The 26,687-nt window shown below is 40.1% G+C and overlaps 2 protein-coding genes across 6 annotated transcripts in view; both read left to right on the top strand.

Moving 5' to 3' along the window:
* Nucleotides 1-782: 782 nt before the first annotated feature.
* On the top strand, nt 783-12,223 carry SLC25A30 (solute carrier family 25 member 30). 5 transcript variants are annotated; one of them, XM_017815013.1, is made up of 11 exons: nt 783-894; nt 1,492-1,581; nt 3,596-3,674; nt 5,179-5,326; nt 5,965-6,059; nt 6,338-6,423; nt 7,788-7,883; nt 8,764-8,888; nt 9,410-9,545; nt 10,513-10,593; nt 11,352-12,223. In XM_017815013.1, the coding sequence occupies exons 2-11, from the start codon at nt 1,561-1,563 to the stop codon at nt 11,391-11,393; spliced, it is 909 nt and encodes a 302-aa protein (XP_017670502.1). In that variant the 5' UTR covers nt 783-894; nt 1,492-1,560; the 3' UTR covers nt 11,394-12,223. The 5 variants fall into 5 exon arrangements, with proteins under 5 accessions (XP_017670502.1, XP_017670501.1, XP_017670503.1 ...); XM_017815012.1 differs by having other exon boundaries at nt 802-925; XM_017815014.1 differs by lacking the exon at nt 1,492-1,581 and having other exon boundaries at nt 861-925.
* Nucleotides 12,224-15,363: 3,140 nt separating this feature from the next.
* Nucleotides 15,364-26,687, top strand: part of COG3 (component of oligomeric golgi complex 3) — a 31,169-nt gene continuing 19,845 nt past the window's right edge. The window contains exons 1-11 of the mRNA XM_017815011.1: nt 15,364-15,531; nt 17,675-17,821; nt 18,366-18,427; nt 20,134-20,299; nt 21,106-21,180; nt 21,303-21,395; nt 21,669-21,794; nt 24,037-24,117; nt 24,327-24,370; nt 24,574-24,700; nt 25,191-25,282. Coding sequence (XP_017670500.1) covers nt 15,364-15,531; nt 17,675-17,821; nt 18,366-18,427; nt 20,134-20,299; nt 21,106-21,180; nt 21,303-21,395; nt 21,669-21,794; nt 24,037-24,117; nt 24,327-24,370; nt 24,574-24,700; nt 25,191-25,282 — 1,181 coding nt within the window. The remainder of the gene's footprint in view (nt 15,532-17,674; nt 17,822-18,365; nt 18,428-20,133; nt 20,300-21,105; nt 21,181-21,302; nt 21,396-21,668; nt 21,795-24,036; nt 24,118-24,326; nt 24,371-24,573; nt 24,701-25,190; nt 25,283-26,687) is intronic.

A 26,687-nucleotide genomic window follows, 5' to 3' on the forward strand; every position in this document is an offset into this window, starting at 1 on the left:
AGCAAAAGAGCTGATTCCAACTGTTTCTAGGAAGTCCTGGGCTCAGAACCAGACTAGTTCTGGTTCTTGTCCAGTCTTCATCGACTGGTCACTGCCACCTACACAGTGGTTGAGACCCACCCTTTTGGATAGCCCCTGTGTTCCTTCTGGACAGGCATTGGATTTGTATTTACAAAGCAATGTAAAGCTTATGTACTGAATGCATAATTTCAGTATTGGTAATGCAAAGAAATATGGTTAGAATTGAACAAAACTAAAAAATAATAAAATAATAATAATAATATCACCTGTCTAACTGCTTTGTCAAAAACATTCAGCAGGGTATTTTAGAGAGCAAAGTAGCTCTTTAAGCCCACCTTGTTCCTTTCTGTTCCTCCACACAGCAGGTAGCTAAAAGTTCCTTTGCCGACTCAGGGAAGCTGCGGGGTCGCTGGCAGCACGGGCGCCCATACGACCGTAAACCGAGGGGCAAAATCAGTGCCCTTATAATTAATACTGAGGAGAAACCCTAAGGGGCGAGTGACCTGCTCGTTAATCGGGAGCGCTGAAATACCTGACACAGCCGCTCCAGGCTCCAGGGCAGGAACGCTAGTGGAAAACGCTACCCTGTCCCGCCAGCCCAGCAGCCTCCCAAAGCCAGTGGCTAGAGGAGACGTCTGACTGCAAGGTCAGGGTGGTTAATCTTTTCCCAAGTTTGTTTACAGGCAGGCTCAGCATCCCCTTCTTGCCGACTACGCCTTTATACCCAACCCTTCCTTCCCCCCTCCCGGCCGGCTCGGCTTCTCGGGCGAGCCCGCCCCGGGGCGGAGCTCCGCGTTCCCCAAAAACCGCCTCGGAAGCAGGGAGCGGGATTGGGATTTGGATCAGGATTTGGGAGCTGCAGGGATCGGCACGGTAGGACGCAGGGGTGGAGGAGACCTCGGTGGTGAGTGGGGAGGCGGCAGCTGCTGCCCCTCAGGTCGTGGTGGGGTGGGAGACCATCTTTTGTGTGTAGTTATTTCTACAGTCCTTGTTGTCTCTCTAGAGCCGAATCCATTTTAAGTAGCTAAAACTACTGTAAACTGAAGTACACCGTGCGCTTAATACGGTGACGATGTTTTAACCAGTGTATAATTCGATACGTGACTTTTCAAGCTTGTTCCCCAACAGGGGAATCTCGAGCTATTTAAGCAATGCATTCGTTTATGGAACCCGGGGTTTTGGTTTTATTCCGGTCACGCTGTGGTTAAAAGCAAGCAGACTTGCTTATGACTTTTGCAGAAAGCACATGGATGAATCTCTGTATTAATTCAACCCAGCAAGTATCCCTCTGTCATCACTAAAGTTCAGGGAACAACAATATATGTTTGATAAGGACACTATCTTTTTATAAAACTGAAGACTTTAATTTTTTCTATAATGATGGCTGGTTTCCCTTTTTAACTAGTTTGCCACTCACTCACCTGATATGGAATTCTTCTAAGGAGATACTTATTGTTTTTATTGGTATAGAGAAGAAATTCCGAGGAAGAAGCAAACCAAGAATTCAGAAAATGAACGGAAAATGAAACAGCTGAGGTCATGGGACGAAATTACTGGCTGGTGTGTTTTTTGGGTTTTTGGTTTTTTGTTTTTTTTTTCCTCTGTGATCAGCTCTGCCTCTTTGCTTTAATTTCTCCTTCTTCTTCCTACTTCTTTCTAAATTAAGGAAAGCTAGAAGGAAGGATGTAGGATAGAAGTGGAAAGACTCATATAGTTCGTTTTCCATACTGGCAGGGGAGGAGACTAGTAGCCTTTCAGAGGTACAGACCTTGATCTTCACCTTGGGATATGTCAAATAAGAGTGCCCTGTAAAATTTCTGCATTAGGGTATCCTACGTGGATATTGAAGCTTCAACTAATATTAGTAAATATATGTACAAATTGAAAACTTTATTTGGCAGTGCACAGCATTACAGAGAAAAAGTGAGTAGCCTTCACTGCGTAGACAGAGTGAAATACAAAACAAACAGAAAAAGGATATATTTTACTTTTATCAGTGTTGTGGTATTTGTGATAGATGAAACTTTGTTTTAGTATATTGGGGTGGAGGGAGTTAACTGCCAGTTTTGACAAGTTTCTCAGAAGCAAAGGTCAGTGTGTGGCTGATAGTGGGAAAACCAAGTTTGGCTTTGTCTCTGTTAATTAAATGATCTGTCATTAATCATGGCAGAACAGGAATAAGATGATCTTGGAGCTAGAACTGGCTCCCCTCTATACAATGCCATCCCCACGTGGCTCTGCTCCATTTGTATGGAAAAGCTGGCATAGTCTGTGCCTGTGGTCCTGACCTCTGTACTGCACTTTTTTGGCAGTATGGAAGGGTGTCCTTAGTTGCCTTTTCCTTGTTTATCTGTTTTTTACATCAGCGGTGTTCTTTGCAGTGGTCTAAAGAGTAAGATGGGTTTCTGTGCACGTAGGTGTTGAGTATTTGAAATTGTGTGCTTTGGAGTTTCATCGTACTGTGTGTCAGAAGACCCAGGCAACTCTTCATGAAGTAAAGAATGATAAAAGGAAAACCAGGGCTGCAGAAACTGCTCAGGCATGCTGAGTGTCTGCAACTTCTGAAACTTCATTTAGATGCTGGGTTATTGGCACTTCTAGAGGAAGTGACTAAAGAAGGTTCAGCTGTACAAAAGGCTAACAAAAAGTAACTGGTGTATTTGTGATATTTTCCAGCTGGGCTGTACAGGTGAATAAACAAAATAACTGGGAATGTAAGTGCCAAGGGAGGTACTTTCAAGTACAATTTTCCCATAAAATTAATTGGTAAAAGATAACTGTAGAATCCAATGCTCAGGAGGATATTGTAGAAAATGGGAAAGTATTTATATTATGAGGAAGGGGAAAAATAAGCTGTGGACAGACCTGCTTGGTTTTGGGAAGGGCAGTCTTGTATTGGCTGGACTAGTTCTTCTATTTTTTCTAAGATAATTTAACATCTTGCAGAGCACATGCCATATTTAATTATGATTTGTAGTCACACTGTCAAATTTACTTAACTGACCTCTGAGTTAGAGCAGCCTTTTTTTATGTACAATGCCTTATATACCTGATTACAGTATTTTCATGTAATGTTCACAAGAACAAATACTGTCAACACCAGTAGCAGAAATAGGTCTTAATGGAAGCAAAATGGCATGTGCACCCTTATTTTCTGTCCCAGTGTACCAGCTCAGCTCATGTTAGTGCTGATAACTGAAAAAAAGGAAGTTTTGTCATGACTGTCTTAAAAGTTCCATTCGAGTGCAGGATGTAGCCAAACTAGTTCAGCTTGGTAAAAACCCTTGGAGGCTATTTCACTGCAGTGCTCCTTAACATCATGCCTTAGGAGACAAACTGCTTTAACCTTTCATGGTAAGGAGAGTGGTGGCCTAAGTACATAGTAGACATTGATTTGAACCCAGATGCCTTTGTACAGTATTCCTGACTTTCTTCTGATTGTCAATCGTATTACATATTTTTTACCCTCAGTAGGTTTGAAAGGCCATTTTAAACGGAGCAGGCACAAAATTTTATTAAGTGTTAGCATGTATAAGATGTACTTACAGAAGCATAAAATCATCTTATTTCGCAGAAAGAGGAACATATAATGCCAGCACTAAACTGGAAGCCCTTTATCTATGGAGGTTTAGCATCAGTCACTGCAGAATGTGGTAAGCATTTCCTTTACCTGTTCACATTACTTTCTTTATTCAGATAGCATAGAACCAAGCTTGATTTAAATAGAGACTATCAGTGACAGTAGTATATAGTGGTCTACAGCACAGGAGTTTTTTTGTGTAATGCTGACTGAAGATTTGCTGTGATCTGTGTTACCATGTGAGAATACTTGTGTCTGTAAACCCTCATCCCTTGTGAGTCTTGTTTTTATAGAATTTTTGCCTTTACATTTTATTATTTGGTGTTTGTTTGATCTGTTCTTAGTGGTCATGAGTAAATACAGCTTTTGCTTTGCTACAGTAGACAAGCTAGATTTGATTAGATTTGAACAATTAAATTCAGTTTGTGAGCAACATAGAATAATTGCTGTAGTGAGACAGCACGCCTGACGTTTTAGGCCTGCTCTAAAGACTGACCTAAAATATCTGCATCCTTATAAAGTCATATCTGAAATGCATGTAACATGAAAATGAAGGAAATGTGGATTTTCATAGTAGCAGAATATAGTTGGGCATGTGGTTGACTTTCATGGGAAGTCTGTCAAGTAAAGTAGATGCAATATAAAATTACACCTAAAACTACTGTTTTGTTTTCATAGAATCATAGAATAGTTTGGGTTGGAAGGTCCTCTAGTCCAACCTCCCTGCGCTGAGCAGAGATATCTTTAACTATATCAGGTTGCTCAGAGTCTTGTCCAGTCTGACTTTCAATGTTTCCAGGGAAGGGAAAGATTTCTACTTTCTCTTACGAAACTTGTGCAACCTTGAGTTTGAAACTTCTCTTATTTGACTTGACTGAACATGGCCAATAATACTAAAAGCTTTGTAAGGAAGACAAACAATTCACAAAAGCTTTGTGCGTCTGGTAAACCTTGTTAGAACAAATGTAGTTAATCCTGATTCCTGTTAGTGCTTAGGTCAGTACTGAATGTTGAGGTGGTCATTTTCCTAAAGATGAGCTCTGGAAGGATATGCTTTCTGAACCCTTTCATAAAGGAAGCATGAAGAGTGTGAACTGAACGTAGCTGTAGGAAAGCAATAACAGAAATAGGTACTGCTGCTCTTGCTTTTTTTTTTTTTTTTTTTTTTTTTTTAGAATCTGTATAGCGTGTCCTGTGGAATTTATTTGCCTTCAATGATGTGCTTTTCAAAGGCGTTGGTAGAATGCACATGCAAACTCTGTACTTGATCGTGATTGTAGTGTCCTATTCAGTGTAGCTGTTTACAACCGGGCAATACCATGTTGCCTGAAAGTAAAGTGAATGGAGAGTGTAAACACAGGGAGTAGGTAAGACCTCTGACAAACTTTTAGAAGAAACAAGGTGATACAGCATGAACCACTTGTTTAAAAGAAACTCTTGTTAAGAGACTTCTTTCCCATGGGAGTATTTTTATATATTTTGGTATATAAGAAAGATTGCTGTTTCATAAATGATGTTCTTTGTTGTCTCTTGTTAGGTAAGTACTTAATTAATTTTCTCTCTGATTTTCGTTCAAGGTACTTTCCCCATCGATCTGACCAAAACACGTCTCCAGGTTCAAGGTCAGGTTAATGATGCCAAATATAAAGAGATCCGCTACCGTGGAATGGTGCATGCACTAGTCAGAATATGCAGAGAAGAAGGATTGAAAGCCTTATACTCTGGGTAAAATAAACTGACTTGCAGCAATGGCTTATGAACAGTCTGTTGATAAGTATAAGCCCATAGTGTGTGAATTTTTGGATTTTAGAATTAGAAGATATTTGGTTAGCCTTAATCTGGAAGTTGAAAGACCAAGCTAAGATCACTTCAGTGTTTGCACTCTGCAATAGAATTTTGTATTTTAAAAAACTCATCAAACAAACAACAAAACCTACTTGGAAAAAATAGCTAAGCATACAGTTATTCTCTACAGTGCTGCTTTGGTTGGCCCATCTTGCAGAAGAAAAATTGAATTAACCTTTGTATATAGATGAACATACTTTTCTTTAAAACACGTAGGATGGTGGGGGAATTACATTTCAGACATGCCTGCCAGCTATTTTATAGATCACAAGTTGAGGCATATGGTCTAATAGTAATCCCTACGCAGTTCATTCCTGTTCTTGCAGGCTTTATTTAAAACAAACAAACAAAAAAGCTCCAAAGATTGTTTTGTCTATAGTGAGTTTAAATTGTCTATTTAAATGAACCAGCCTTTCTCTGGTAGGTATCTTGTGTTCAGTCTCTCCTGCTCTAGAAAGTGTCTGCTGATCAGTTTTTTCCATCTTGAGCATAAACATTATCGCTGTTTGTTTTTACAGGATTGCACCTGCAATGCTACGGCAAGCTTCATATGGAACTATAAAAATAGGGACTTATCAGAGCTTAAAAAGAATGTTTGTTGAACGTCCAGAAGGTGAGTTGTTATTTTCCATTTCATTGAGGACTGACTTGCTTGAAGCTGGTTGTTTCCATTTGGTATCTTACTGTAGCAGTTTGAACAAGTCTACTGAGAAGACATTGCTTGTACTAGTTACAACAAAATGAGTCGGCAAGGATAACTTGTCAGAGCAGTTTTTAAGGCTTCTCTAACTGGCACTCTCTGGTTACAGGAGGGGAGGCATCATCCTGCCCTGATGCATCTTAAGATTTGTAAATCTGCAGCTAAACTCTTTTTCTTTGTTTGCAAAATAGATGAAACCTTGATGATAAATGTTCTGTGTGGCGTTCTTTCTGGAGTAATCTCATCATCTATTGCCAACCCTACAGATGTCTTAAAGGTAATTATATACAGTTTGTCCTTAGTTTTTGTTCTCTCCTTGAGGAAATGCAGAATCTCCTGATGAATGCAGGATTTGTTTTGTAGGCCTATTTATTCTCATCTTTTAACTTTTAAAAAATTAGTAACATCCTGAATGCTTGGAACCTCCTTCTAGTCCATACTAATTATTTGGAATTATGCACGAGGAAACTGAAGGCTGGGGAGGTAGTTGGATACACATAACTTTTTGTGAGAGAATAATACACGATAATTCTTTCAGACTTTCATGCTGTAGTGTTTGTGTGGAAGCCACACTACTTATTTCATCTGTACTTCTTGGTAACACTTGTTTTACACTAGGATGTTTCTAAAGCTCAAAATAGGTGAAGATCAGTTTAGAGGGAAGAGTTCCAGTGAGCGCTACTTGGACTGTATGATTCTTTAACTCTGTAGAGAGGCTTTGCAATCCTATATTCCATGGAAATAGTGTTCCAGCATCAGTCATTTAAAGTGAATTGGTGAAATGACCATGTCTTTAAAAATCTGTCAGTTTAGCTCGGTTGGTCAGAGCATTGTGATGATAACACCAAGGGTGTGGGTCTGATCCCTGCATGGGCCATTCACTTAACAGTTGGACTCGATGATCCTTGTGGGTCCCTTCCAACTCAGAATAATCTGTGAAGTAATGCCAGTCAGTTACTTGAAATGGTTGATTGTATTTATCTTACAAAACTGGGGCTTGTGACTTAAATAGCTGCTTAAAAAAAAAAAAAAGTCAAGAAAACTTTGTTCTCCTGAAACTACTAAAAAACTTAACCCTTCATAGTGCTATTGTGGTTATGTAGTGGCATTTCAAATATAAGCTTGTATTTCAAGTATGGCTTCAATTAGTTATATCCTAAAATTATGTCCACTTACCAAGTTGCTTGTTGCCAACTTGTACTTGGAAGTTACCGTGGCAGGTTTCTAAGAGCTTTCTTAGAAATTTATAGGGTCAAAGACCATGGTTCTCACTGGCTGAAACATTAATATTTAACCTTTCATTTCAACCTGTTCCTGTGAGAACACTGTAAAGGGCATCCTGCAAAACCCGTCTGTCAGTCTAAATGATCTAAATGAAGTGTACCCATACAGAAATAGAAGTGACTTCATGCAGCTAAGAATTCTACCACATACTTGTTCAAAATTAGCAGCTGCATTTGGGTAGTTAAAGCAAAAGATTATGTTATGGTTATGATAATGACAGCTCTTAATTTATATTCAAAAGAAATTGACTTTATTACGTAAAATTGTGACTTAATAACAAAACTGTATTAAGCTATTTTCTTGGTTGTATGTTTGAAAAATGTTTACCTTTTACTTTTGTCTTCAAATGAATCTCAGATCAGAATGCAAGCCCAAGGTAGTGTGATTCAAGGAGGAATGATGGGCAACTTCATACAGATCTACCAAAAGGAAGGCACTAAAGGATTATGGAAGGCAAGCTTTTTTTTTTTTTTTTTTTTTTTTAACTTTATCTTACACTTTAAGTACACTTTCTTGCTCATTTGAATTTTGTGTATTTCTACAGCATTCTCAGCTAAATTATGGAGGAGCTAATATGTATGTCATTTGTCATGACTGCTTCACTGCTGGTGTCTTAGTGCTTTTAGATGAAGGGTTACTGCCAGTCTTGTGTTCAAGGATTAGCTGCCACTTAGAAAAGGGAAAACAATTGTAGGCTTCAATTAGAGTGACTGGCTCTAGGACTAGTTCAACAACTTTTTGCATGACACCTGTATATTCTGCCTGTTTTAAAACATATACTGAAGAACACTGGAAGCAGAGGTACTAATGAACATCCCCTCTATCTCAGGATTCTCATATTCAGTCATAGATTGCTCTTGTGCCAATTACAGTAAATGACTATATAACAACTGAAGACACAAAATAGACAATTGTTCTGAAACAGCTGGAAATAGAAATGTTTTTTCTGTTAGTGTGTTTTTCTCTGCAAAGTTTCGTGATCTCCCATTTTCTGTTCATCTTCCTTACTTCGTCAGTTTTTCAGTTAGCTGCAAAGGAACACAGTTTTTGGGGTTTTAGCTGACTGTGGATGCAAGAACTGAGATATTAAGCAGAGATAGAAAATAGCATAAAGAAAATGAAATCACCATTCCTTGTAGAAAAACGATTTATCTGTTATTTCAGATTTGTGGTTTTGGAGCACACACATCTAAGATTTGTATTAATTAACCTTATTTAAATGAATAATGTCCTTAACACATTTGTGGTGTTGTTTGGTATTATAGGAGCTCAGCTTTTCTGATAATGCACAAAGGTTGACTTCAAACTTCAACTATATCCTTTCTTTTGCCAGGGAGTATCACTGACAGCACAGAGAGCTGCTATTGTTGTTGGAGTGGAACTGCCTGTGTATGACCTTATCAAGAAGCACATAATTATGTCTGGATTTATGGGAGACACAGTATATACTCACTTCCTGTAAGTTTGTGTAACTGTTTGTGTAGTTCATCATTGGTTAATTCTTGTTATGGGGATGAGTATTTTGATTTATCTGTCATCAGTATAGATGTAAATACCTTTCTGATGTGTATAACTTTTAATATAATAACATCTCAAAGGGCAGCATGTAGCATGGAAGCTAATTTTATTTAGGACTTGGATTTAACTTTCTTTCGAAATATGGAAATTTATTTTGTGAGTGGTCTGAATCATTCAGCTGTGTAAACTGAGGTTAGAATTTGCTAGCAGAGTTCCAGTTAGATATTATTCACAGGGGCACAACATCTGTTCAAGCATACTGTATAAGTGCTGCATAGCAGGTCTTCAAAAAAACACTTTTTATAGTCAATGAAAAGTAATTTTTCATATCCATTAGCTGATGTAAATTTTAACTGAAAGGATTAAACAGCTATTACTACTGCATGTTTCCTGAGGAAGGGGAATTCTTGTGCATCTTTAAATGTGGTAGATCAAATGTCATTAAACCTTTCTTTTATTAGCTCAAGTTTTGCTTGTGGATTAGCTGGAGCCCTTGCATCCAACCCAGTTGATGTTGTAAGAACACGCATGATGAATCAGAGAAGCCAACATGGGGGACACTCAAGCTACAAGGGCACTTTGGATTGCTTGTTACAAGTAAGTAATTCATTGTCAACATAAATACTGCTGCCATCAATCAATGATTTTGGAGTAGAGCTCAATTTTTCCAATTCCCTAGAAATTAATCCTCGTAACTTAGGTGTGCTTTTTGCCATAATTCTCGAAGGGAATATACTGGCAGTAATGCACTTGGTGTGGAAAGTATCTACTGTTGACAGAAAGGAAGAAAGTTAGTGTCTGCTACAACCCTTACTTCCTTTTGGTGCTTGAATGAGGAGACTAAGGCTCTCAGCAGCACTCTGTCTTACTAAACTTTGTACTATGCCAGGCTGATAGGAAGTGATAATTTTCAGTTCTTGAAGAACAAGATCTGGGACAGATAGTTTTTTTTTTTTTTTGTGTACTGCATAATGGAGAGCCTAGTTAAGCCGGAGGCAAAGTCAGTCTCTGATCTTGATTACTTTTGATATGGTTTCTTAAATCTCTAAATTTGATATGAGGTGGGAGCATGGCAGTCTTTTACATGGAGAAGAATGGATAGTAAGATATTGGTGTCAGGCTGTTGACTGTACAGCCCAAGTCTCACTGTCCAGCGAAATTTTTTGAAGTCCATAAAGCAAACTGAAAAATTTCAAGGGAATGCCTAATGTGAGCTACAGGCTTGCATGCAGAACTCTGCAAGGCTTTTTCTTTTTTGGGTGGAAGTCCAGGAGCGCAATTTGGATTAATTTGTGTTGGGTACTGAATTACATAGACTGCAATTTTACCTACGAGGTAATGCTGCAGGCATTACTAATCTTGGTTTTATCTAGTGAAATTTATCTTTGTTCCATCATACAATATGTTTAAATGAAGGTTACAGGACTAAGCCCTTCTCTTTTCTGGCATAGATAGTCCTGTTAGCTGAGATGCTGTCTAGATTTCTCACTAATAAAGAATTACATAAGTATGTTCTTATTCTGTTGTTATGGTTGTTTGTTTTGTTTTTTTTTTTTTTCCCTAGACATGGAAGAATGAAGGCTTTTTTGCTCTATATAAAGGGTTTTGGCCAAACTGGTTAAGACTTGGTCCTTGGAATATCATTGTATCCTTTTCAAAGGTGTGCCAGACTAAGAAGTTAGCCATACAACAACAAGTATTGTTTTTCACAGAATACTCAGTGTGAAAAGTGTCCTCTCAGCACAGATATTCCCTTTTTACGAATAGGAAGTTGTGTAGTTGACAGGTTTTTTTAGTCAACTGCTGCTGGTCAGTTTCACACAGAGTGAACATTAAAATGTAATCTTGCAAAATAATTCTCTGTTATTCCAATGTCAAATCTGTCCACTTCCTTAGTTTGGAGCCTCATTTTAAATAAAATTGACCAGATGAGTTAGGAATGGGGACTATTTCCAGAACTGGGGAAACTGTTGGCAATTACTGATGCGGTCTTTTTTTTTATCTTAGTCTCGCACAATTTTGGTTTTATTTCAAGAGCCAGGTGATCAGAGCCCTGGGAAGTGGGTTGGTAGTAATGTTACTTTGCCATGAACGAACTTCCCATAGCCCCTCAAAGCTAAGATAGGAAAGACTCACAAAAGCCCCTCTAGGGGCTTTTGCAGTATTCTCCTGCATCCTCAGTCCTGTGGAATAGAGATAGGAAAGTAATTGGCATCACCAGCCTTAAAAGCAAGTTTCATTGTTCTGCCTAGTATTGGGTAAAAAAAGTGGCCAACCTGCAGCATGGCACAGGAGGGAAAAAAGCATGGAACACAGTTTCACACAGACACGGCTATCCTTTAATAAAGTGACCATTTTGTACTGCATGAACAGGAAACAGTTTTCCTTAATCAGCTGTCCCAGTTCTTTCTGACATATGAACAGCTGAAGAAATTGGATGCCTGACATGCTGAGCTGCATACTGAATTCTGTTAATGTACTGTCTGACTTTAGAGCAATGTCCAAGTTGTCTTGTGTATTTGCTCTTTACTGTCTGAACTGCTGGCCAAAGGAAGAGGTCACTGCAAGACTGTTGAGTGAGAAGAACCTGTAAGTGATTTCAAGGCAAACTGGCTCCTGTAACCATGGCTTGTGTGATTCAGTGGATGATGTGCACTATTTTCTAGACTGAACCAAACATGGTGGAATACTGTCAACTGTTTCAGTGTTTTTGAATGAGAAGATCTGTAACACAACTTGATGCTTTTGAGACTCATGCAGGTTTTTTTATAAGAGGCAAAGAACAGGGTTTTTTCTTCTGTATTTATGTAAGGAAAGGAAAAAATTTTCTGAAAAGAAAAATTATTTTTCTTACAGATAGGCAGTACCAAGGAGCTGGGCTTTTTCTGCTTTCAGAAATGTATACGATTTGAGTGTAAAAGCTTAAAGCTTCTAATTAATTGGAAGTGTCACAAGACATCTTTGCAGGCTTTCGGGTCAGCAAAATACCTACTGCAGTGCAAAATCTGCTTCTGATTTTGGAGCTTTTGTGTGTTCTAAATCCTTAGATGTCTGTGTAATCTGCTGGGATAATCCAGCTTCATTTGCAAGTGTGGTTGCTACAGTTGGCAGTTTTGCATAGCTTGAAGAAAGTTTTTTTTTTCCAATGTATCATGATGATTTTCAGCATAAGTCATTCTTCAAGATATTCCTACTTGCAATTTACATATGAATAAAGTTCAAACAAGTTCATGCCCATCTGCTGATCTTGCAGCGAAACTTTCCATGCCTCTTTTGTTGGGAAGAACTACTTGTACTGGTTACTGGCTGTTACCTGTCATCTGAAAGGTGCACTGAGCAGTTCAGGCTGTCTCATGTAGGTGTTTATGTGAAAAGAACTAACCCCTCCAAAGTAGATCTACTATAAAGACTGCTTTCCTTCTTTAAAAAGACACCCAAACCCAGAACTACTGAGCGCTTTCATATACCAAAGAGGCTCAAGTTGCTGTTACATGCAGGGAAACACTTTATGCAGAAATCAACCACAACTTTTTTAAAACATTACCTTTAGGCTTAAGTGTGTATCAAAACTTCAGGGCCTTTAAAGAGTTACATTCTTATTAAATGCTGCTGTTTGATTCCAGGAAAGGGAATGGTGAGATGCAACTCATATGATGAACCCTCTGTGTTTACAGCAGGTAGCAAAGCAAGATGCATAGGTTTGGATTTTTTGTGGCATTGTGTTAATCTTTTACACGTTTTTCATAGAATCCTGCATTCCACTTCAAGAATTTTCATTGTGCTTTCATAACTATTATAATTGCTTAAAATTACTAATTTTGAATATACAAATGGATTTTTAAATGCACAAGGCACTTTCTTTCCTAAGGTACAATGTTTTCTATATATATGGGTATGCTGATGTGCAGTGATTTTCCTTACAACTGTTTCTGTACTTTCTGTGCTTTAATAGAAACACTTGTAAATATTTTTGTACACCATATAAGCAAAGAGTATGTTTGACATTTTTAAACTTATTAAAAGTGTTAAAATCATTATGTAACGACTCTGAACTGCTTTCAGTTTCTGCGTTTCAAAGGGTAGGGGGGTGGAGTGGGGCTCAAATACTTCAGGGTGATTAACAAAGGAAAGCTGTTGCTGGCATTGAACTGTTTGGTGCTATTGGTTATTTAGCCAAGGCGGACTAAAGCTTATATTCCTGTAACTTACTGGCTGAACAACATCCATTAACTATAGGTTTTCACTGTTCTTTGCCATATGTTAAATCGCAACACCATTTCCCACTCTATTATGAAAACTGCATGGTCTGGAACAGATCAATCAGCTTCATTTTGTGTAGCAACAGAATAAATTTATTACACTTCTTACCAAAATGGATTTCTAGAGTTCAAGTGTGGTAGGACAAATGTGATGGACCAATTCTGAGAGGCTGAGGAATATCCCAGTTTGGAGTGACAGGGTAGGAGTGCATTGTATCAGTTAATCTGTGGGACAGCTGGACAAGGTGGACTGAAATTAATCACATAGCACCAAAGGAATCCAAACAGTGAAATAGGAGTTCAGGATCTCAGCTGAAGGTGACTACTGCAATGAAGACTACAAGATGTTTTCAAGATCTTTAATTCTAATGTACCTTAGGATTTAGTGTGTAATGATAAAACATTTAAGTTTACGAAAGCTAACAGCAAACCAAGGATAAGGGAAGATGTTTCTGAAGTTAATTGAATTCTGCAGGCATGCAGGTTCTGGTGTGTGATGGAGAAAGCAGCTCTGGTTATGGAACGATGGAGAAAATGAGTCTCATAATCAGGAAGTTGGGTGGTGATGTGTGTGTGCACTGTCAAAGTGGAGGGCTGTCTGGCGTCACCTACCCACCCTGTACTGCCTCAGTGCTGTCCTGACCCTTAAGGGAGAGCCACTAGTGTGGGAAAGGGTGTGATTGTTCCTTGCTGTAGGCTAGGAAAGTGCTGGAGCTCATGGAAGGGACGGGCAGACACAGGGGTGTCCTCTTGGTGGTAGGCAGTGGTTTGGCACCAGTCAAGGCAAATCTGACGGTGGAGGACATGTCAGGAGGCCTTTAGTTGCCATGTTAGATTAAACTGCATCACTGGTACAGCTGCAGCAGCCAGACCCAGCTGTTAATATCAGTATTTCCATGTGGCTGAGCAGGGGAAGAGCAGGGTGGCCTAGAAGGAGGCATTGTGACTTCCAGGGTTGTCCTGTGGGCTCTCTGCCTCTGCTGCCTTGGGAAAGAAGACTCCAGGAAATGCAGGGAATGAGTCACCTGCCAGACTGCCCACAGGTATCCCTGGTAGAGCCATGGACATGGTGGTCCCTGCCCAGGAGCACTGCAGGGCTGCCTGTGCCTGGAGGTTCAACAAGATCAAAGGCCAGGTCCTGCACTTTGGCCACCACAACCCCATGCAGTGCTACAGGCTGGGGACAGAGTGGCTAGAAAGTGGCACAGCAGAAAAGGACCTGGGGGTGCTGGTTGACAGCTGCTGAATATGAGCCAGCAGTGTTCTCAGGTGGCCAAGAAGGCCAGTTGCATCCTGGCCTGTATCAGGAACAGTGTGGCCAACAGGACCAGAGAAGTGATTCTTCCCCTGTACTCGGCACTGGTGAGGCCACAGCTGGAGTACTGTGTCCAGTTCTGGGCCCCTCAGTTCAGGAAGGATATTGAAGTTTGGCAGTGTGTTCAGAGAAGGACAACAGAGCTGGTGAAGTGTCTAGAGCACGAGTCCTATGAGGAGAGGCTGAGGGAGCTGGGACTGTTCAGCCTGGAGAAGAGGAGGCTCAGGGGAGACCTCATCGCTCTCTACAACTACGTGAAAGGAGGTTGTAGCCAGGTGGGTGCTGGTCTCTTCTCCCAGACGACAGGATGAGATGACAGCGTCTTAACATGTGCCAGGGGAGATTTAGGTTGGACATTAGGAAGAATTTCCTCAGAGAAAGGGCGATTAGACACTGGAATGGGCTCCCCAGGGAGGTCATAGAGTCACCGTCCCTGCAGGTGGTTAAGGAAAGATTGGACGTGGCACTTAATGCCATGGTCTGGTTGACAGGGTGATGTTCGGCCCTAGGTTGGACTCGATGACCTCAGAGGGTTTTTCCACCATTTTTTGTGATCCTATGTTCCTGCGGATCGACCCGGGCGCGTGGTGATGCCGCAGCCGCCCCCCGTCATCCCCGCCGCCAGGGGGCGCCATCCCGGCCGGCCGCCCCCCCGACGCACTTCTTCCTCCGTTAATGACGCCACTGCCGCGCGACGCCGCGCGTCGGCGCCGAGCCTCCCCCGGAAGCGCCGCCCTGCTCCCGGCGTTCCGCCCCGCTCCTGGCCCGTCCCGGCCCCGCCGCCGGCAGCAGCGGCAGCGGTAGCGGCAGCAGTAGCGGCAGCAGCAGCGTCATCATCATCATGTTGGAGCCGCCGCCCGCGGAGCCGCCGCCCGCGGGCAGGGACGTGCGGGACCGCCTCAGCCTGTGGGACCGCCGCCCGCAGCCCACCGCGCCGCTCAGCGACCGCCAGACCGACTCGGTGCTGGAGCTGAAGGCGGCGGCCGAGAACCTGCCGGTACCGCCCGAGGTGAGGCGGCGGCGCAGGCCGGCCCGGGGGGATGGCGGGAGGGCGGGAGCGGCCGCGGTGCCACGTCGCCAGGCGGGCGGCGGTGACGGCCCTGCCCGGCCCGACCGGCTGGGCCTGCAGGGCCGCCGCTCTCCGAGGTTCAGGGGCTCAGCAGCGCTTTGCGTTCAGCGCTTTGCTTCCCGGCAATTGCAATGGCTTCCTCCCTCCCTCCCTCCCTCCCTCGGGAGGGCTTGCTCTTTCTGCTGCCTTCCCGAGGCGCCTCGTGCCTACTGCCCGCCCTGGCTTGCAGGGTTTGTAGGCAGCGGTGGCAGCTTTCCCCTGAGCATCCCTGAGCCTGCCCTCGCTGCTTCCATCACTTCATCGAAGTTTGTCCTCTTGAAATTGAGAGCTTTAGTTGTGGAGCTACGTTCTTTTGGTCCTCTTAGTTTGATCCTCATTAATGCATAGCTGCTGGCGCCAGTGTTATTTCCTGGTACGACTTGCAGATGATCCAACGAGGGTGTAAAGCCAGGAATAGTGGTAAAAAGCATAATAATTTGTCAACACCATAGAGGACACGGTCTCCCACTCAGTTATAGAATACCGAACTCTGACAAAGTGATTATTTGTGAATACTCCTTTGTCTCAAAGGGAAATGGAACAGAATGTTTGCATTCCTTAGCTGCACTTTTCATGAGGGGCTTTGTATTTGACACATTTGATACATCATTACGATGTGAGCAGGATCGTAGCACAAGATGCGGTGCCATAAAATCAAGAAAGTTGGCTCTTGGCAAGTGTCAGAAAGCTCAAAATAGCAAGGGGGGAGTGTAAAGCAATACCATCCAGAAATGCAGATGTTTGATTTCATTCTTCCTGGTTTCTTTTCTTGTGTAAATATATGCAAAAAGTAAATATTGGCAGGCATCCAAAATGATTGTAGCAGGATATGCTGCTGTCATAGGATCTAAACCAGCTTTACAACAGGGCAGGTACTGTATTTGCCAGTCAGGACAATGGCGATGCCAAGACATCGAGTTCTTCAGTGGACTGGGACAGTGGCATCTCAGATGTTCTGGAAAATCAGGGTCTGATGGACTTCTGTATTTCTCAGTAGTAGACATGAGAGAAACCCTGGCTCCACTGCTAGGGTCCTACCTGTTTTAGAAAGCGGGGAAGAAAGGTGTATGGAAGTTGAACAACATACAGCAATCTGTCATTTCTCAAATAGTTGAAATCCTGATTGTTCTTTCTTTGTTGGACAAATATTGCCAGGCAGTGAATATTTTGCTAAGCAAGTCGTTTTTTAGAGGGATACCAATTTGTATTTTAAGTACTGTTTTCTGTTTTTACATTACTGATGTTCTCAGCAATTGAAAACATCCAGCTTATCGTGTTATTTAAAGAGGCTATTACATTAAATAAGTGTATATAACAATATTTGTCTTCTTGAATTTCCTTCATGTAAGCTAATTAACAGTCTCTGGTCATAATTAAATACAATTTATCTCAAGTTACCTTTTTTTCCCATATTTTTCTCATTTAAACAAAATAATTGTGGCTAAAAAATAATTCCCATTCAGCAGAGCTATTCCTTGTCTTCTGAATGAATTCTGGCAGTGTTAAGTCTTGAATTTTCCTTGAGCAAAAAACTCTGACAATTCCTGTGCAACGGTGTTGACAGGTACCATGGACAATAGGTTTGGTGGGTTTTTTTTGCTTCTATGTCAGTTCTGAGTTCTTATGCTCTCAGATACTTTTCTAGTGCATCTCTCTGGGTTAGAACCAGTTATACTGGAAAATAAAGTGTAGCTTATCAATGTCAGAGACATGTACCTTCAGTTTCTGTTCTTACACAAACATGTACTTACATAAAATGCTGTACAGTGTTTTCTGACTTTAACTTAAAATTGTTAGGTGTTTCTGAATGAATAGGTGGTGTAGTTGTTGGTGTAATGATTGGACTTGATAATCTTAGAGATCTTTTCTAGCCTTACTGATTCTATGATAATCATATTGATAGATAAATGTCCATTGCATTTGTTTCTTCAAAAGTAAATGCCTGTAATTTTCTCATCTTGTTGCTTTGGATTGTGTTGTAGTTGAGCTGCATATACTAATTCTCTGAGTTCTCTAACTAAAGCTTTTGGGGTTTTGTGAGCAGCTTCCAATTGAGGATTTGTGCAGCCTGACTTCCCAGTCTCTACCTGTTATGCTGTCAGCTGCAGTGCCAGAATCCACAGAGGATGTCCTTTTGAAAGGATTTGCAGCACTGGGGATGGAGGATGAAAGAATTGAAACAGCACAGCAGGTAAGTGATGCTGAATAACCTCCAATATGCTGTAATATGCAGAGAATTATGTTAGTTTCTGTGTCTCTTACCTAGCTTTTGGTGGGTTTGCTAAATTTTAGGGCTGTTTTCAATAACATAAGGGGGAACGTGGGGGGGAAAAATTGCTAAAGTCTCAGCTTTTAAGTGACAGATACTTTTCCCATTTGGAGTGGAGTCCTATGTGAGAGTAAGGCACCCCTTCAATAAGGTGGTGTTGCTCTTAATGTAGAAGAACGTCCTGCCCCCTCCCCACTTTCTAGTGTGACATCCTTGTTCTTGTGCAAATAAAACCAGATGAAATTCAGTCTTTCCCATTTTAATTTAGTGAAAGAATAGAATAGAATGTTTCAGTTAGAAGGGACCTACAGTGAGGAATTTGTTTCCTTTATTAATAGTTGAGTTCTGAAACAGCTCTGTTTTTAACAAAAGGTCATCTTCATTTCATAGATCATAGATTGGATTTTTTTTTTAAAATTGATTGCATGTGATATTTATATTGTTCACACCATGAAATCTCTTCTAGTTCTTCTCCTGGTTTGCTCAGGTGCAAACTCAGATGGATCAAGATGATGGTGCCAAGTATAGGTACGTGTTCTTCCTCAGTTCCTTTCGCTATAAACTGTTCAAACCTTGAAGGACTTCATCTTGTCCATTAATGTTAGCACGTGTTCAGATTCAGCTGACAGGGAATGGGGGAATGTGTTGGAGCAGCTGAAGCTTTCCAAGGCAGTGTGCCTCACTCCCATCCTGAAGGCCATTACCCTTGTGGCAGAGTAGTTAAAGGGGACGCAGATTTCCTTCTAAACTGCCCAGTATATTAAGACAGATGTAAATTAGTTTTGGTTTATAGACAGAGCTGTAGACAAACACAGTCTAAGAGTTTTCCTGTGCTTTTTCAACTGCTGCTGCCATTGGAATGGCATCCTCTGAGGGTGAGACTGTGTAAGCAGATGTGGCTGGTAGTCATTTCTGTTCTCACCATTTGTCTCACCAGTGACTATGGCTGTGATCCTGTATCTGCATTCCCTGCATTCCTTGCCACTTCGCTCAACTCCAGTTTGGAGGCTTGTCATTCTCATCTGTTTTTGCCTAACTGACTTTCCCATCAGGCTCGGAAGAACCCCTTCCCACTGACTTTGACATTTACTCCTTGAGAGTCTGAAGTACAGCTGAATGGCTTAACTACATCTGCTGATGGCTTTTTTGGAAACTGGCTTGTGTTTTGAGACTTTACAAACTTGCCCTTGGCTGAAAAGAGGTGCTCCTTTATTTCCTCTTCTGATTTCCTCTGCTTTTCTTTGGGCTGTTTCTTCTTCTTTTGCTCTGACATTTGAGGACACATGACTTTCCTTAAAAGCAGAGGGTTAGGAGTATACTAAGCCCATGATTAGATCATGAAGAACCTAAAAAGAGTAGCAGCCTTGCACTTTGTCAGTTGACACGTTCTTAGTAGGGCATGTGAGTGCGTAGGTTTGCCATGGATGCACAGTGGTTTGTAGGATGGTCAACATGTAACCGCAGGAGGCCGGGGGGCAGGAGGAAAGCAAGTTCTTTGCCTGTTGTACACTAAAGGGATACATAATAATAGGATACATGGATACAAAGAATTGTTTTGCTGTTTTGTATGCCGTAATGTAGAGGTCAGAATTTTTAGCTGACATCCAGAAGTAACTCACTTTAAATGATGCTTTAGTTAAGCTGAATGCTTCACCTGATATTTAGTGATCGTCTAGAATTTTTGTCTGCATTGAGCCTTAGACAAATTTGGTGACATTAGACACCAGATCTGTTTCATCTAAGCCTCTTTCAATCCTCACAGTAAGTTTCGAATCCTCTGGATAATTTCAGCTACTTTAAGAGAGAAAAAGTAATTTCTAAATGGAAACTGAAAATTGTGTAGAATAAGAGACCCAAATTAACACCCCTGTTGGAAGTAAGGCAGGTAGAATTTGGCTGCTAACAGTAGCTTGCACTACTGTGCAAACAACTGTGTTTGTGCTGTCCACTTAGACGGTATTCACATTGCTGTGGTGCAAGCTGCTGCTTTCTAGGTAGGCTTGCTGTAAGGAGTGCTGGGGAAATGAAGTTACTGCAGTGGCTATTCCAAACCCTTTAGCTCTCTTATTTCTGCGGTTCATGAAACATCTGCTTGTTGTGCACTCTTGTTTGATGCAAGTGATCTTTTATTCCTAGAGAGGGAAAGGTGGTGGCAGTGTCCCTGCAGGCAGCTGGATTTGCAAATACAGAAAGGGAAATTTTACTTCTGTTATCTATTGATTCTCTTTTTCTAGACAGATGAGGGATTACTTGTCTGGCTTTCAGGAGCAGTGTGATGCTATCTTGGATGATGTGAACAGTGCCCTTCAACACCTGGAGTCACTGCAAAAACAGTATCTTTTTGTGTCCACAAAGACAGGAACGCTGCATGAGGCCTGTGAACAGCTTTTGAAAGAGCAGGTAATCTTTGATGGGAGGATTAATGAGAACTTAAAAGACATCTTAAACAAAAGTTTCTTTTTCTCAAGCTGAGAAAACTTGTGAGCTGTGGTTATAATCCTTCCATTTGCTTTGGACCTCATTTTTTGTGTGTGCTTCACCTGTAGCTAGGGTGTCAGGCTCTGCAGTAGAATGTTCAGTATGTGTCAATATATGCTTTAATCAAAAAAGGTAGCTAGCTGAGGGCAGCTTTTTTAACTGATGCCTGACAAGTGCAAACTGTATTGAGATTAACAATTCATATCACTTACAGAAGTATTTTGAAGTGGTTATCACAAGGAGAAAGATCTTTTAAAGTTGCGAGCTTATATCCCAAATACTTTCTTTCTCCTCGTGAACTGCTCCAACAGTGATATAATGAACGTGTGTTTTTAGTAAGACTGGATAAGTGAGAAATTTTTTTAAGACTCCAATCCTGAAATGCAGGATTTCTATTATTCTTTTTAATACTGATGGCAGCATTGCTCTTTATATGCAATAGTGCCTGTGGAATATTGACAAACCTGTAGAATATATTTTTTTAAATACACTACTGAGAGTAGTGTGTCCTTCTCTGGTAAGAGAGAGCAAGAGAGCACTGCTGTATTCTGCATCTTTTGTTGTACTTAATTAGCTGCAAGTTATCTTGGACTATTTAACAGTGGTGTGTGCTGAGAGCTGAAAGGGAGGTTGATTAATTTTATATGTATATTATGACATACATAAAAATATATATTTAAGCTACTTGCTAGGATGCTGATATTCTTTTAATTATTGTTTTTTAATAGTCAGAACTTGTTGACCTGGCTGAAAACATTCAGCAGAAACTTTCTTACTTTAATGAGCTGGAAAACATAAACACTGTAAGTAATATTTTACTGTTAATCATCTTAGAAAACGAAAGTGTACTGATCTTTTGAACTTTGTCTCAAACAGTAAGGTACTTGGATTTATTAACAATGACACTTTGTCTTGTTTTCCACAGAAATTGAATTCCCCTACGCTGTCTGTGAACAGTGAAGGATTCATTCCCATGCTGGCTAAGCTCGATGATTGTATTGCATATATTTCATCACATGTCAGTAATTCTCTACTAGTTTCAGCTAAATCTTCAAAACTGTGTGTTCATACTATTTTTGTGGTTTTTTTCCTTTTCCTAAGAAGTCAAATATGATGATTTATAAACTTAGGAAATTTTTACTGAATATGCTTATTATCCCATTTAATTTTTATAAAATATTGCTTTTAGTTGGTACAATCTAGCATTTCTAGCTACTTATAAGAGTATATGGAGTTTTGATAAATTTTTGACTCTTACTGTTTCTATTTAAAACTGTTTTATTTCTTTCAGCCAAATTTTAAAGACTATCCTGTATATTTGAACAAGTTTAAACAATGCCTTTCTAAAGCTATGCACCTTATCAAGACATACACTGTGAATACACTACAGAACCTCACAAGCCAGTTAATGAAAAGGGTAAGAATGAATCAGGAAGTGGTAACTTGAGCTGTACTGAAATGTGTATTGTAACACTATACAGTTTTCTTCTCGTTTTAAAATTTTTTTGGGGGGTGGAAGGTGTCAACAGGTTTTTGTGAAAATAGGTCAGTGCTACAGTGTTTGTGTAGGTTGTCCAATTTTCAGCCAAAAATAACCAAGACCTAGTGATCCAAAAGATTTCAAAATAGTAATAATTAAAAAGATCATGGAATTTGAAGGTGAAGTAGCTGAATTGAGGTAGGTGAGCAGTAACCTTAGTGAAGGCTAGGGATGGATAAATGGCTGTGTTAGAGCAGCAGCAGCCAGCTGGCCAGACAGTTTGCTTCCCTGGACCAGCTTGTTCACTGTAGCTCTGAATCAGCTGAAGTGCACGTTGCTGTCTGTGTTGCCAAATGGGGATGGAGCACAAGAGAAATAGGGAACTGTGGGGGGTGTGTTTTGGAGATGAATTGCTTTGGAGACAGAGAGAGGTTGCAGGGAATACTTGGAGAAAGTATACAGGAGCTGGGTGCTGTAGGATGAGAATTGTTAAAGCACAACTCTGAGTTTGTGCCATGACCGTTTCAGTATTATATTCCAGTAATTTTTTTGGGTGCTCTTGGTTATCCAAATATTTCTTTTTTTTTTCTGCAGTGGTTTGTGTAGCTGCAGAGAACAACTGAGACAGGTTCCTACTAGTTTTGCCAGTGTCTTTTGTATTGCTTTAAAATGTTGACGGTGATACTAGAATGTTCTAGGGAAAAGTTAGGTATTTTCTCTCACTCACTCCGGTGAGATTTAGGCATAAAGGTGAGTTGGGAGGGTTTTTGGTCTCATTAAAGTGTTGGTAGTTGTGTACTACAATATTTTGGCAGAGGAGAAAGGAGAGAGGAGTGTCTCTTTCTACCCACTTCGATTCTTCAAATAATTGTTGTGTGCCTTGTGTTCAGTCCTATTACAGGCAAACTTGTTGTCCTGAGGGATAACCAGTGACATTGAAAGATGCTAGAATTGAGAACTGACAGACCTAGAAGAAGGGGATTTTAGACAGTGTTCATGCAAACTTGCGAAAGAATACTCCTGGAGCGAAGATCTTTGTTAACTAGCATTGAATATCTTTCATGTTTGGTACAAAACTAGGTTTTATTATGAAAAAGAGGTGTCACAGCTTGGTTTGATGCCAATGGATTACTGTGACTGAGCTGGATTTAAAGAGAATTGAACACCTCTGATAAGAAGCATGTTTACAGAAAGAAGTGTGTAACTGGATTTCTGGATTTGAATTGCCACTTAGGAGTTTTAAGTCAGGAAGGATATCTCTTGTAGGAGTCAGATCACCTCTTTCTTCCCACATAGGTAGGGATTTTGTGGATGTTCTGCTTATTTCTCTGAAACATCTAGTGTCTGCTTCTGCTAGAAGTGCAGTACTGAAACTGTTTTTTAGTTGAGATTTCGTATTGCAACAAAACAAGAGGCCTTGTCAGGACTGGAAAGGGACTGATGAGATCTGGATGTTCTTTGTTGTTACTCACACGTGAGTGTTTGGGGATTTTGGTCTGTGTTTGTAAATGGGTGCTCAGGTTGCTCGCAGGGATGACAGTAGGAGGTGGGAAAGGTGGAAGCATTTTCCTGTCCCCACCATGTTTCAAAAGGCCGTTTGCTTTTCTCTATGTCATCAGTAGGGATTAGGGGAAGAGCACTTCTTCTTTAGTGGCTAAATTGGGTCTCTGATCTGCTTCATTAGTGCTAAAATTTGTCTAAGTTCAAGCTCTGCCCAGCTGAGCTGGGGACCTGCAGGGAGCTGCCTTAACACTTGATATTCTAGTTGGAGCTTGAATGCAAGCTGAAATTTAGCTTCTCTGCCCTGGGACTGGCAGGTAAAAGGGAAATTCTGTTCCACTGTAGTACTACAGATTAAGGACCAACAATTAGTGCTACTGTGGCAGGTCCAGAGACAATTGTTGTCTCTAATGGAGAATGTCATAATTACTGAAAATGTTACTTTTGCTGTAGAGGCTGTTGGTTGAAACTTTTGGTTTGGGTTTTGTTCTTCCATCTGACTTTGAGTTCTGAAGCCAGCATGCCTTTCTTGGTGGGAGGTGGCAAAGAGCTGTTCCACTGGCAGTATAAGCATAAAGAACCAAGACCCTGTTTTAGAGCCTAATTATCTTGGCCATTATATACTAGAAGCCAAATATAGTAGTTTGCTGTCTAACCAATTACTCATTTCTTCTTTCAGGATCCTTCAGCTGTGCCAAATTCTGACAATGCCTTCACGCTATTTTATGTAAAATTCAGAGCAGCTGCTCCCAAAGTCAGAGTAAGTAGGCTGGTAACTAACTTTTGAAAAGGAACTTATGAAAATGGAGTTAGAATTTATTAGTGTGAATGCTAGGATTGCATATTGTGCGAGTGCGAATATCCAAAGATTGTATAATTTGTGCTTGGAAAAATACTGCAAGCAGTTTTCCAATTATTACAGAAAAATAATGTACTAATAATACCTTTTCCCTTTTTTTTTTTGAGTAGACTCTAATTGAACAAGTAGAGCAAAGATCTGAAAAAATGCCAGAGTGAGTATGTCTACATAATTTGTCTTCAACAATTTTAAGTTTTGAAAATATTTACTTTTAAGTACTGTTTAACACAATATTCATTTAAAATAAAGTTTTAAAAATCAAAATTATGTAGACTTCAAAGAGGGTATTAGAATGCATTTTATGTGTACCAGAAAATGATCTTCGGGATGCAGCTACTGTTCTAATTTCTTGGACAGGTATCAGCAAGTTCTCAATGAAATACATCAATGTTACCTTGACCAGAGGGAGCTCTTGCTTGGTCCCAGTATCGCTAGCACTGTTACAGAACTAACCAGTCAGAACAACAGAGATCATTGTGCTCTGGTAGGTAAAGCAGTCTTGTGTTATGTGGTTTTTGTTATATTTTAATCGCCTCTACCCCAAATAAAATGTACTTATTTAATTAAGTCATTTATATGCAAAATTGTTGCTGTTGTCTGTGGTTTTGAATCATTAAAATTTTACTAATATTTTCAAGCAATACATGTTTTGTTTCTGTACAAACTCCATCCTGTTACAAACCTCACAAAGGGGGGAGGATTAAAAAAAAGGCATAAAATGTGGGTACTTACATTTCAGAAACAAAAAGGGACAGAAGTTGTACAATGAGCTTTTATTTGTCTAGTAACATCTTTTCGGTCCATAGTTTTAGAGTTCATCTCATTAATTTTGAATCTTACAAAGCTTCAATTTAATCATAGCTATAATAATAATAACAATATATGATATATAGTTATAATATGTGTAATATCTCTTGTAATACTGATGCAAAAAATAATTTAATAATCAAGTATTGGTATTTCTGTGAATACAGGTACGAAGTGGTTGTGCCTTTATGGTCCATGTATGCCAGGATGAACATCAGCTTTACAATGAGTTCTTCACAAAACCAACACCAAAACTGGAGTAGGTGGTACATGCTGGTTTTGTTTTACTACATGTTGTATTTATTTAGAATGCTGTGATTGATCCTTGTATGGGCCATTCACTTAAGAGCTGGTCTTGATGATCCTTGTGGACCCCTTCCAACTCAGAGTATTCTGTGAAATCTGTGAATATAGCAGAGAATATTATATGGCAGATAGGGCTGTGTTGAAGTGGTTTGGTAAGAACCAGCAAGGAAAAAACCCAACTTAATTCACTTTACGCATCAGAAGTTTGTTTCCTTTTTCTTCAAGCAAAGCTAATAGTTTGCACTCTCCATAAATAATCTGTGCAAGTGCTCTGTAGATGGTCTGAAAGAGATAAAGACGCTCAGCTACTTTGAAAGTAGCTGTGGAAGTTAACAGTGCTACAGCTCTCAGCTGTTTTTGTACATCCTCTGTGCCAATGGTTTACACAGCCAGTTGCAGAAGTGCTTTTTATTTGCTTGAATGTAAAATTTAAGCTGATGAACTCCAGCTATTTTTCATCAAGGATTTAGTTAGTGAGCTGCCCTTACTGTCAGAGAGTATTTGCATGTTGTGTATGGGCTGAATTGAAGGCCAGGTAGTGAATGCCTGACTAGAGCAGTATCTGTGTCTGCTCTGCCTAGATCTAGAAGAGGGATAGGTTGTTGCTACACATAGTAATTGCATTATAAAAGTATTATAAGTTTTTTTACAACACACCTGCAATATTAGAGCAACTGAATAGATTACACCCCTTCTGCAATTTGCTGGTATTTTTTAATAATGATACTTAATTTTGAAATCTGTGTTGGTCATGTTCCCTTACTGTGAATTTAATAAATAATATATTTTTATTAATATAACCGAGACACCGGTTTTGAGTGTTATAATGTCTTAAATTGATTGCAGTTTGAGTTGAATAAGTGTGTAACCTGGAAAAAATATTTCCCATTACCCTACCCATCCTCTAAAGGTAAAGGAAAACCCAACCACATAAAGCCTCACTAGAGATAAGCCACAGTGCCATAGTACCAGTCTTTCCTGAGAAATTGGTCTCATGTGGGACATGCTCAGAATTTGAGTTGACCTAACTAAATTGGCTTAGGAGTTTAGCTCTCTCAGTCCAAATCCTGGAGTAAATATCCCTAACTGAAATTAGTGTAAAATGTTCAGACAGAAATTTCATCACTAGTGCTGTACGAGAACAGACTTCTGATTATTTTTGAATCTTGGTGGAAAGTAGTTACCTCATTTCCTAAGAACTTGTTTTCCCTTTTTTGCCTACATCTAAAGTACTTTAAGAAAAACATTTCAAATAGTAACTACTTAATTAGGTTTCTCTTAGCATAACAAATAACCTCCTTGTTTTTTTCAAAAGTTTTGAGGTGCTCTGAAGACATAACAGCCAGGTGTCTATATAC

This window comes from Lepidothrix coronata, unplaced genomic scaffold (genome assembly GCF_001604755.1).
Source record: "Lepidothrix coronata isolate B3197 unplaced genomic scaffold, Lepidothrix_coronata-1.0 Scaffold48, whole genome shotgun sequence".
In the NCBI taxonomy this organism is placed as follows: domain Eukaryota; kingdom Metazoa; phylum Chordata; class Aves; order Passeriformes; family Pipridae; genus Lepidothrix; species Lepidothrix coronata.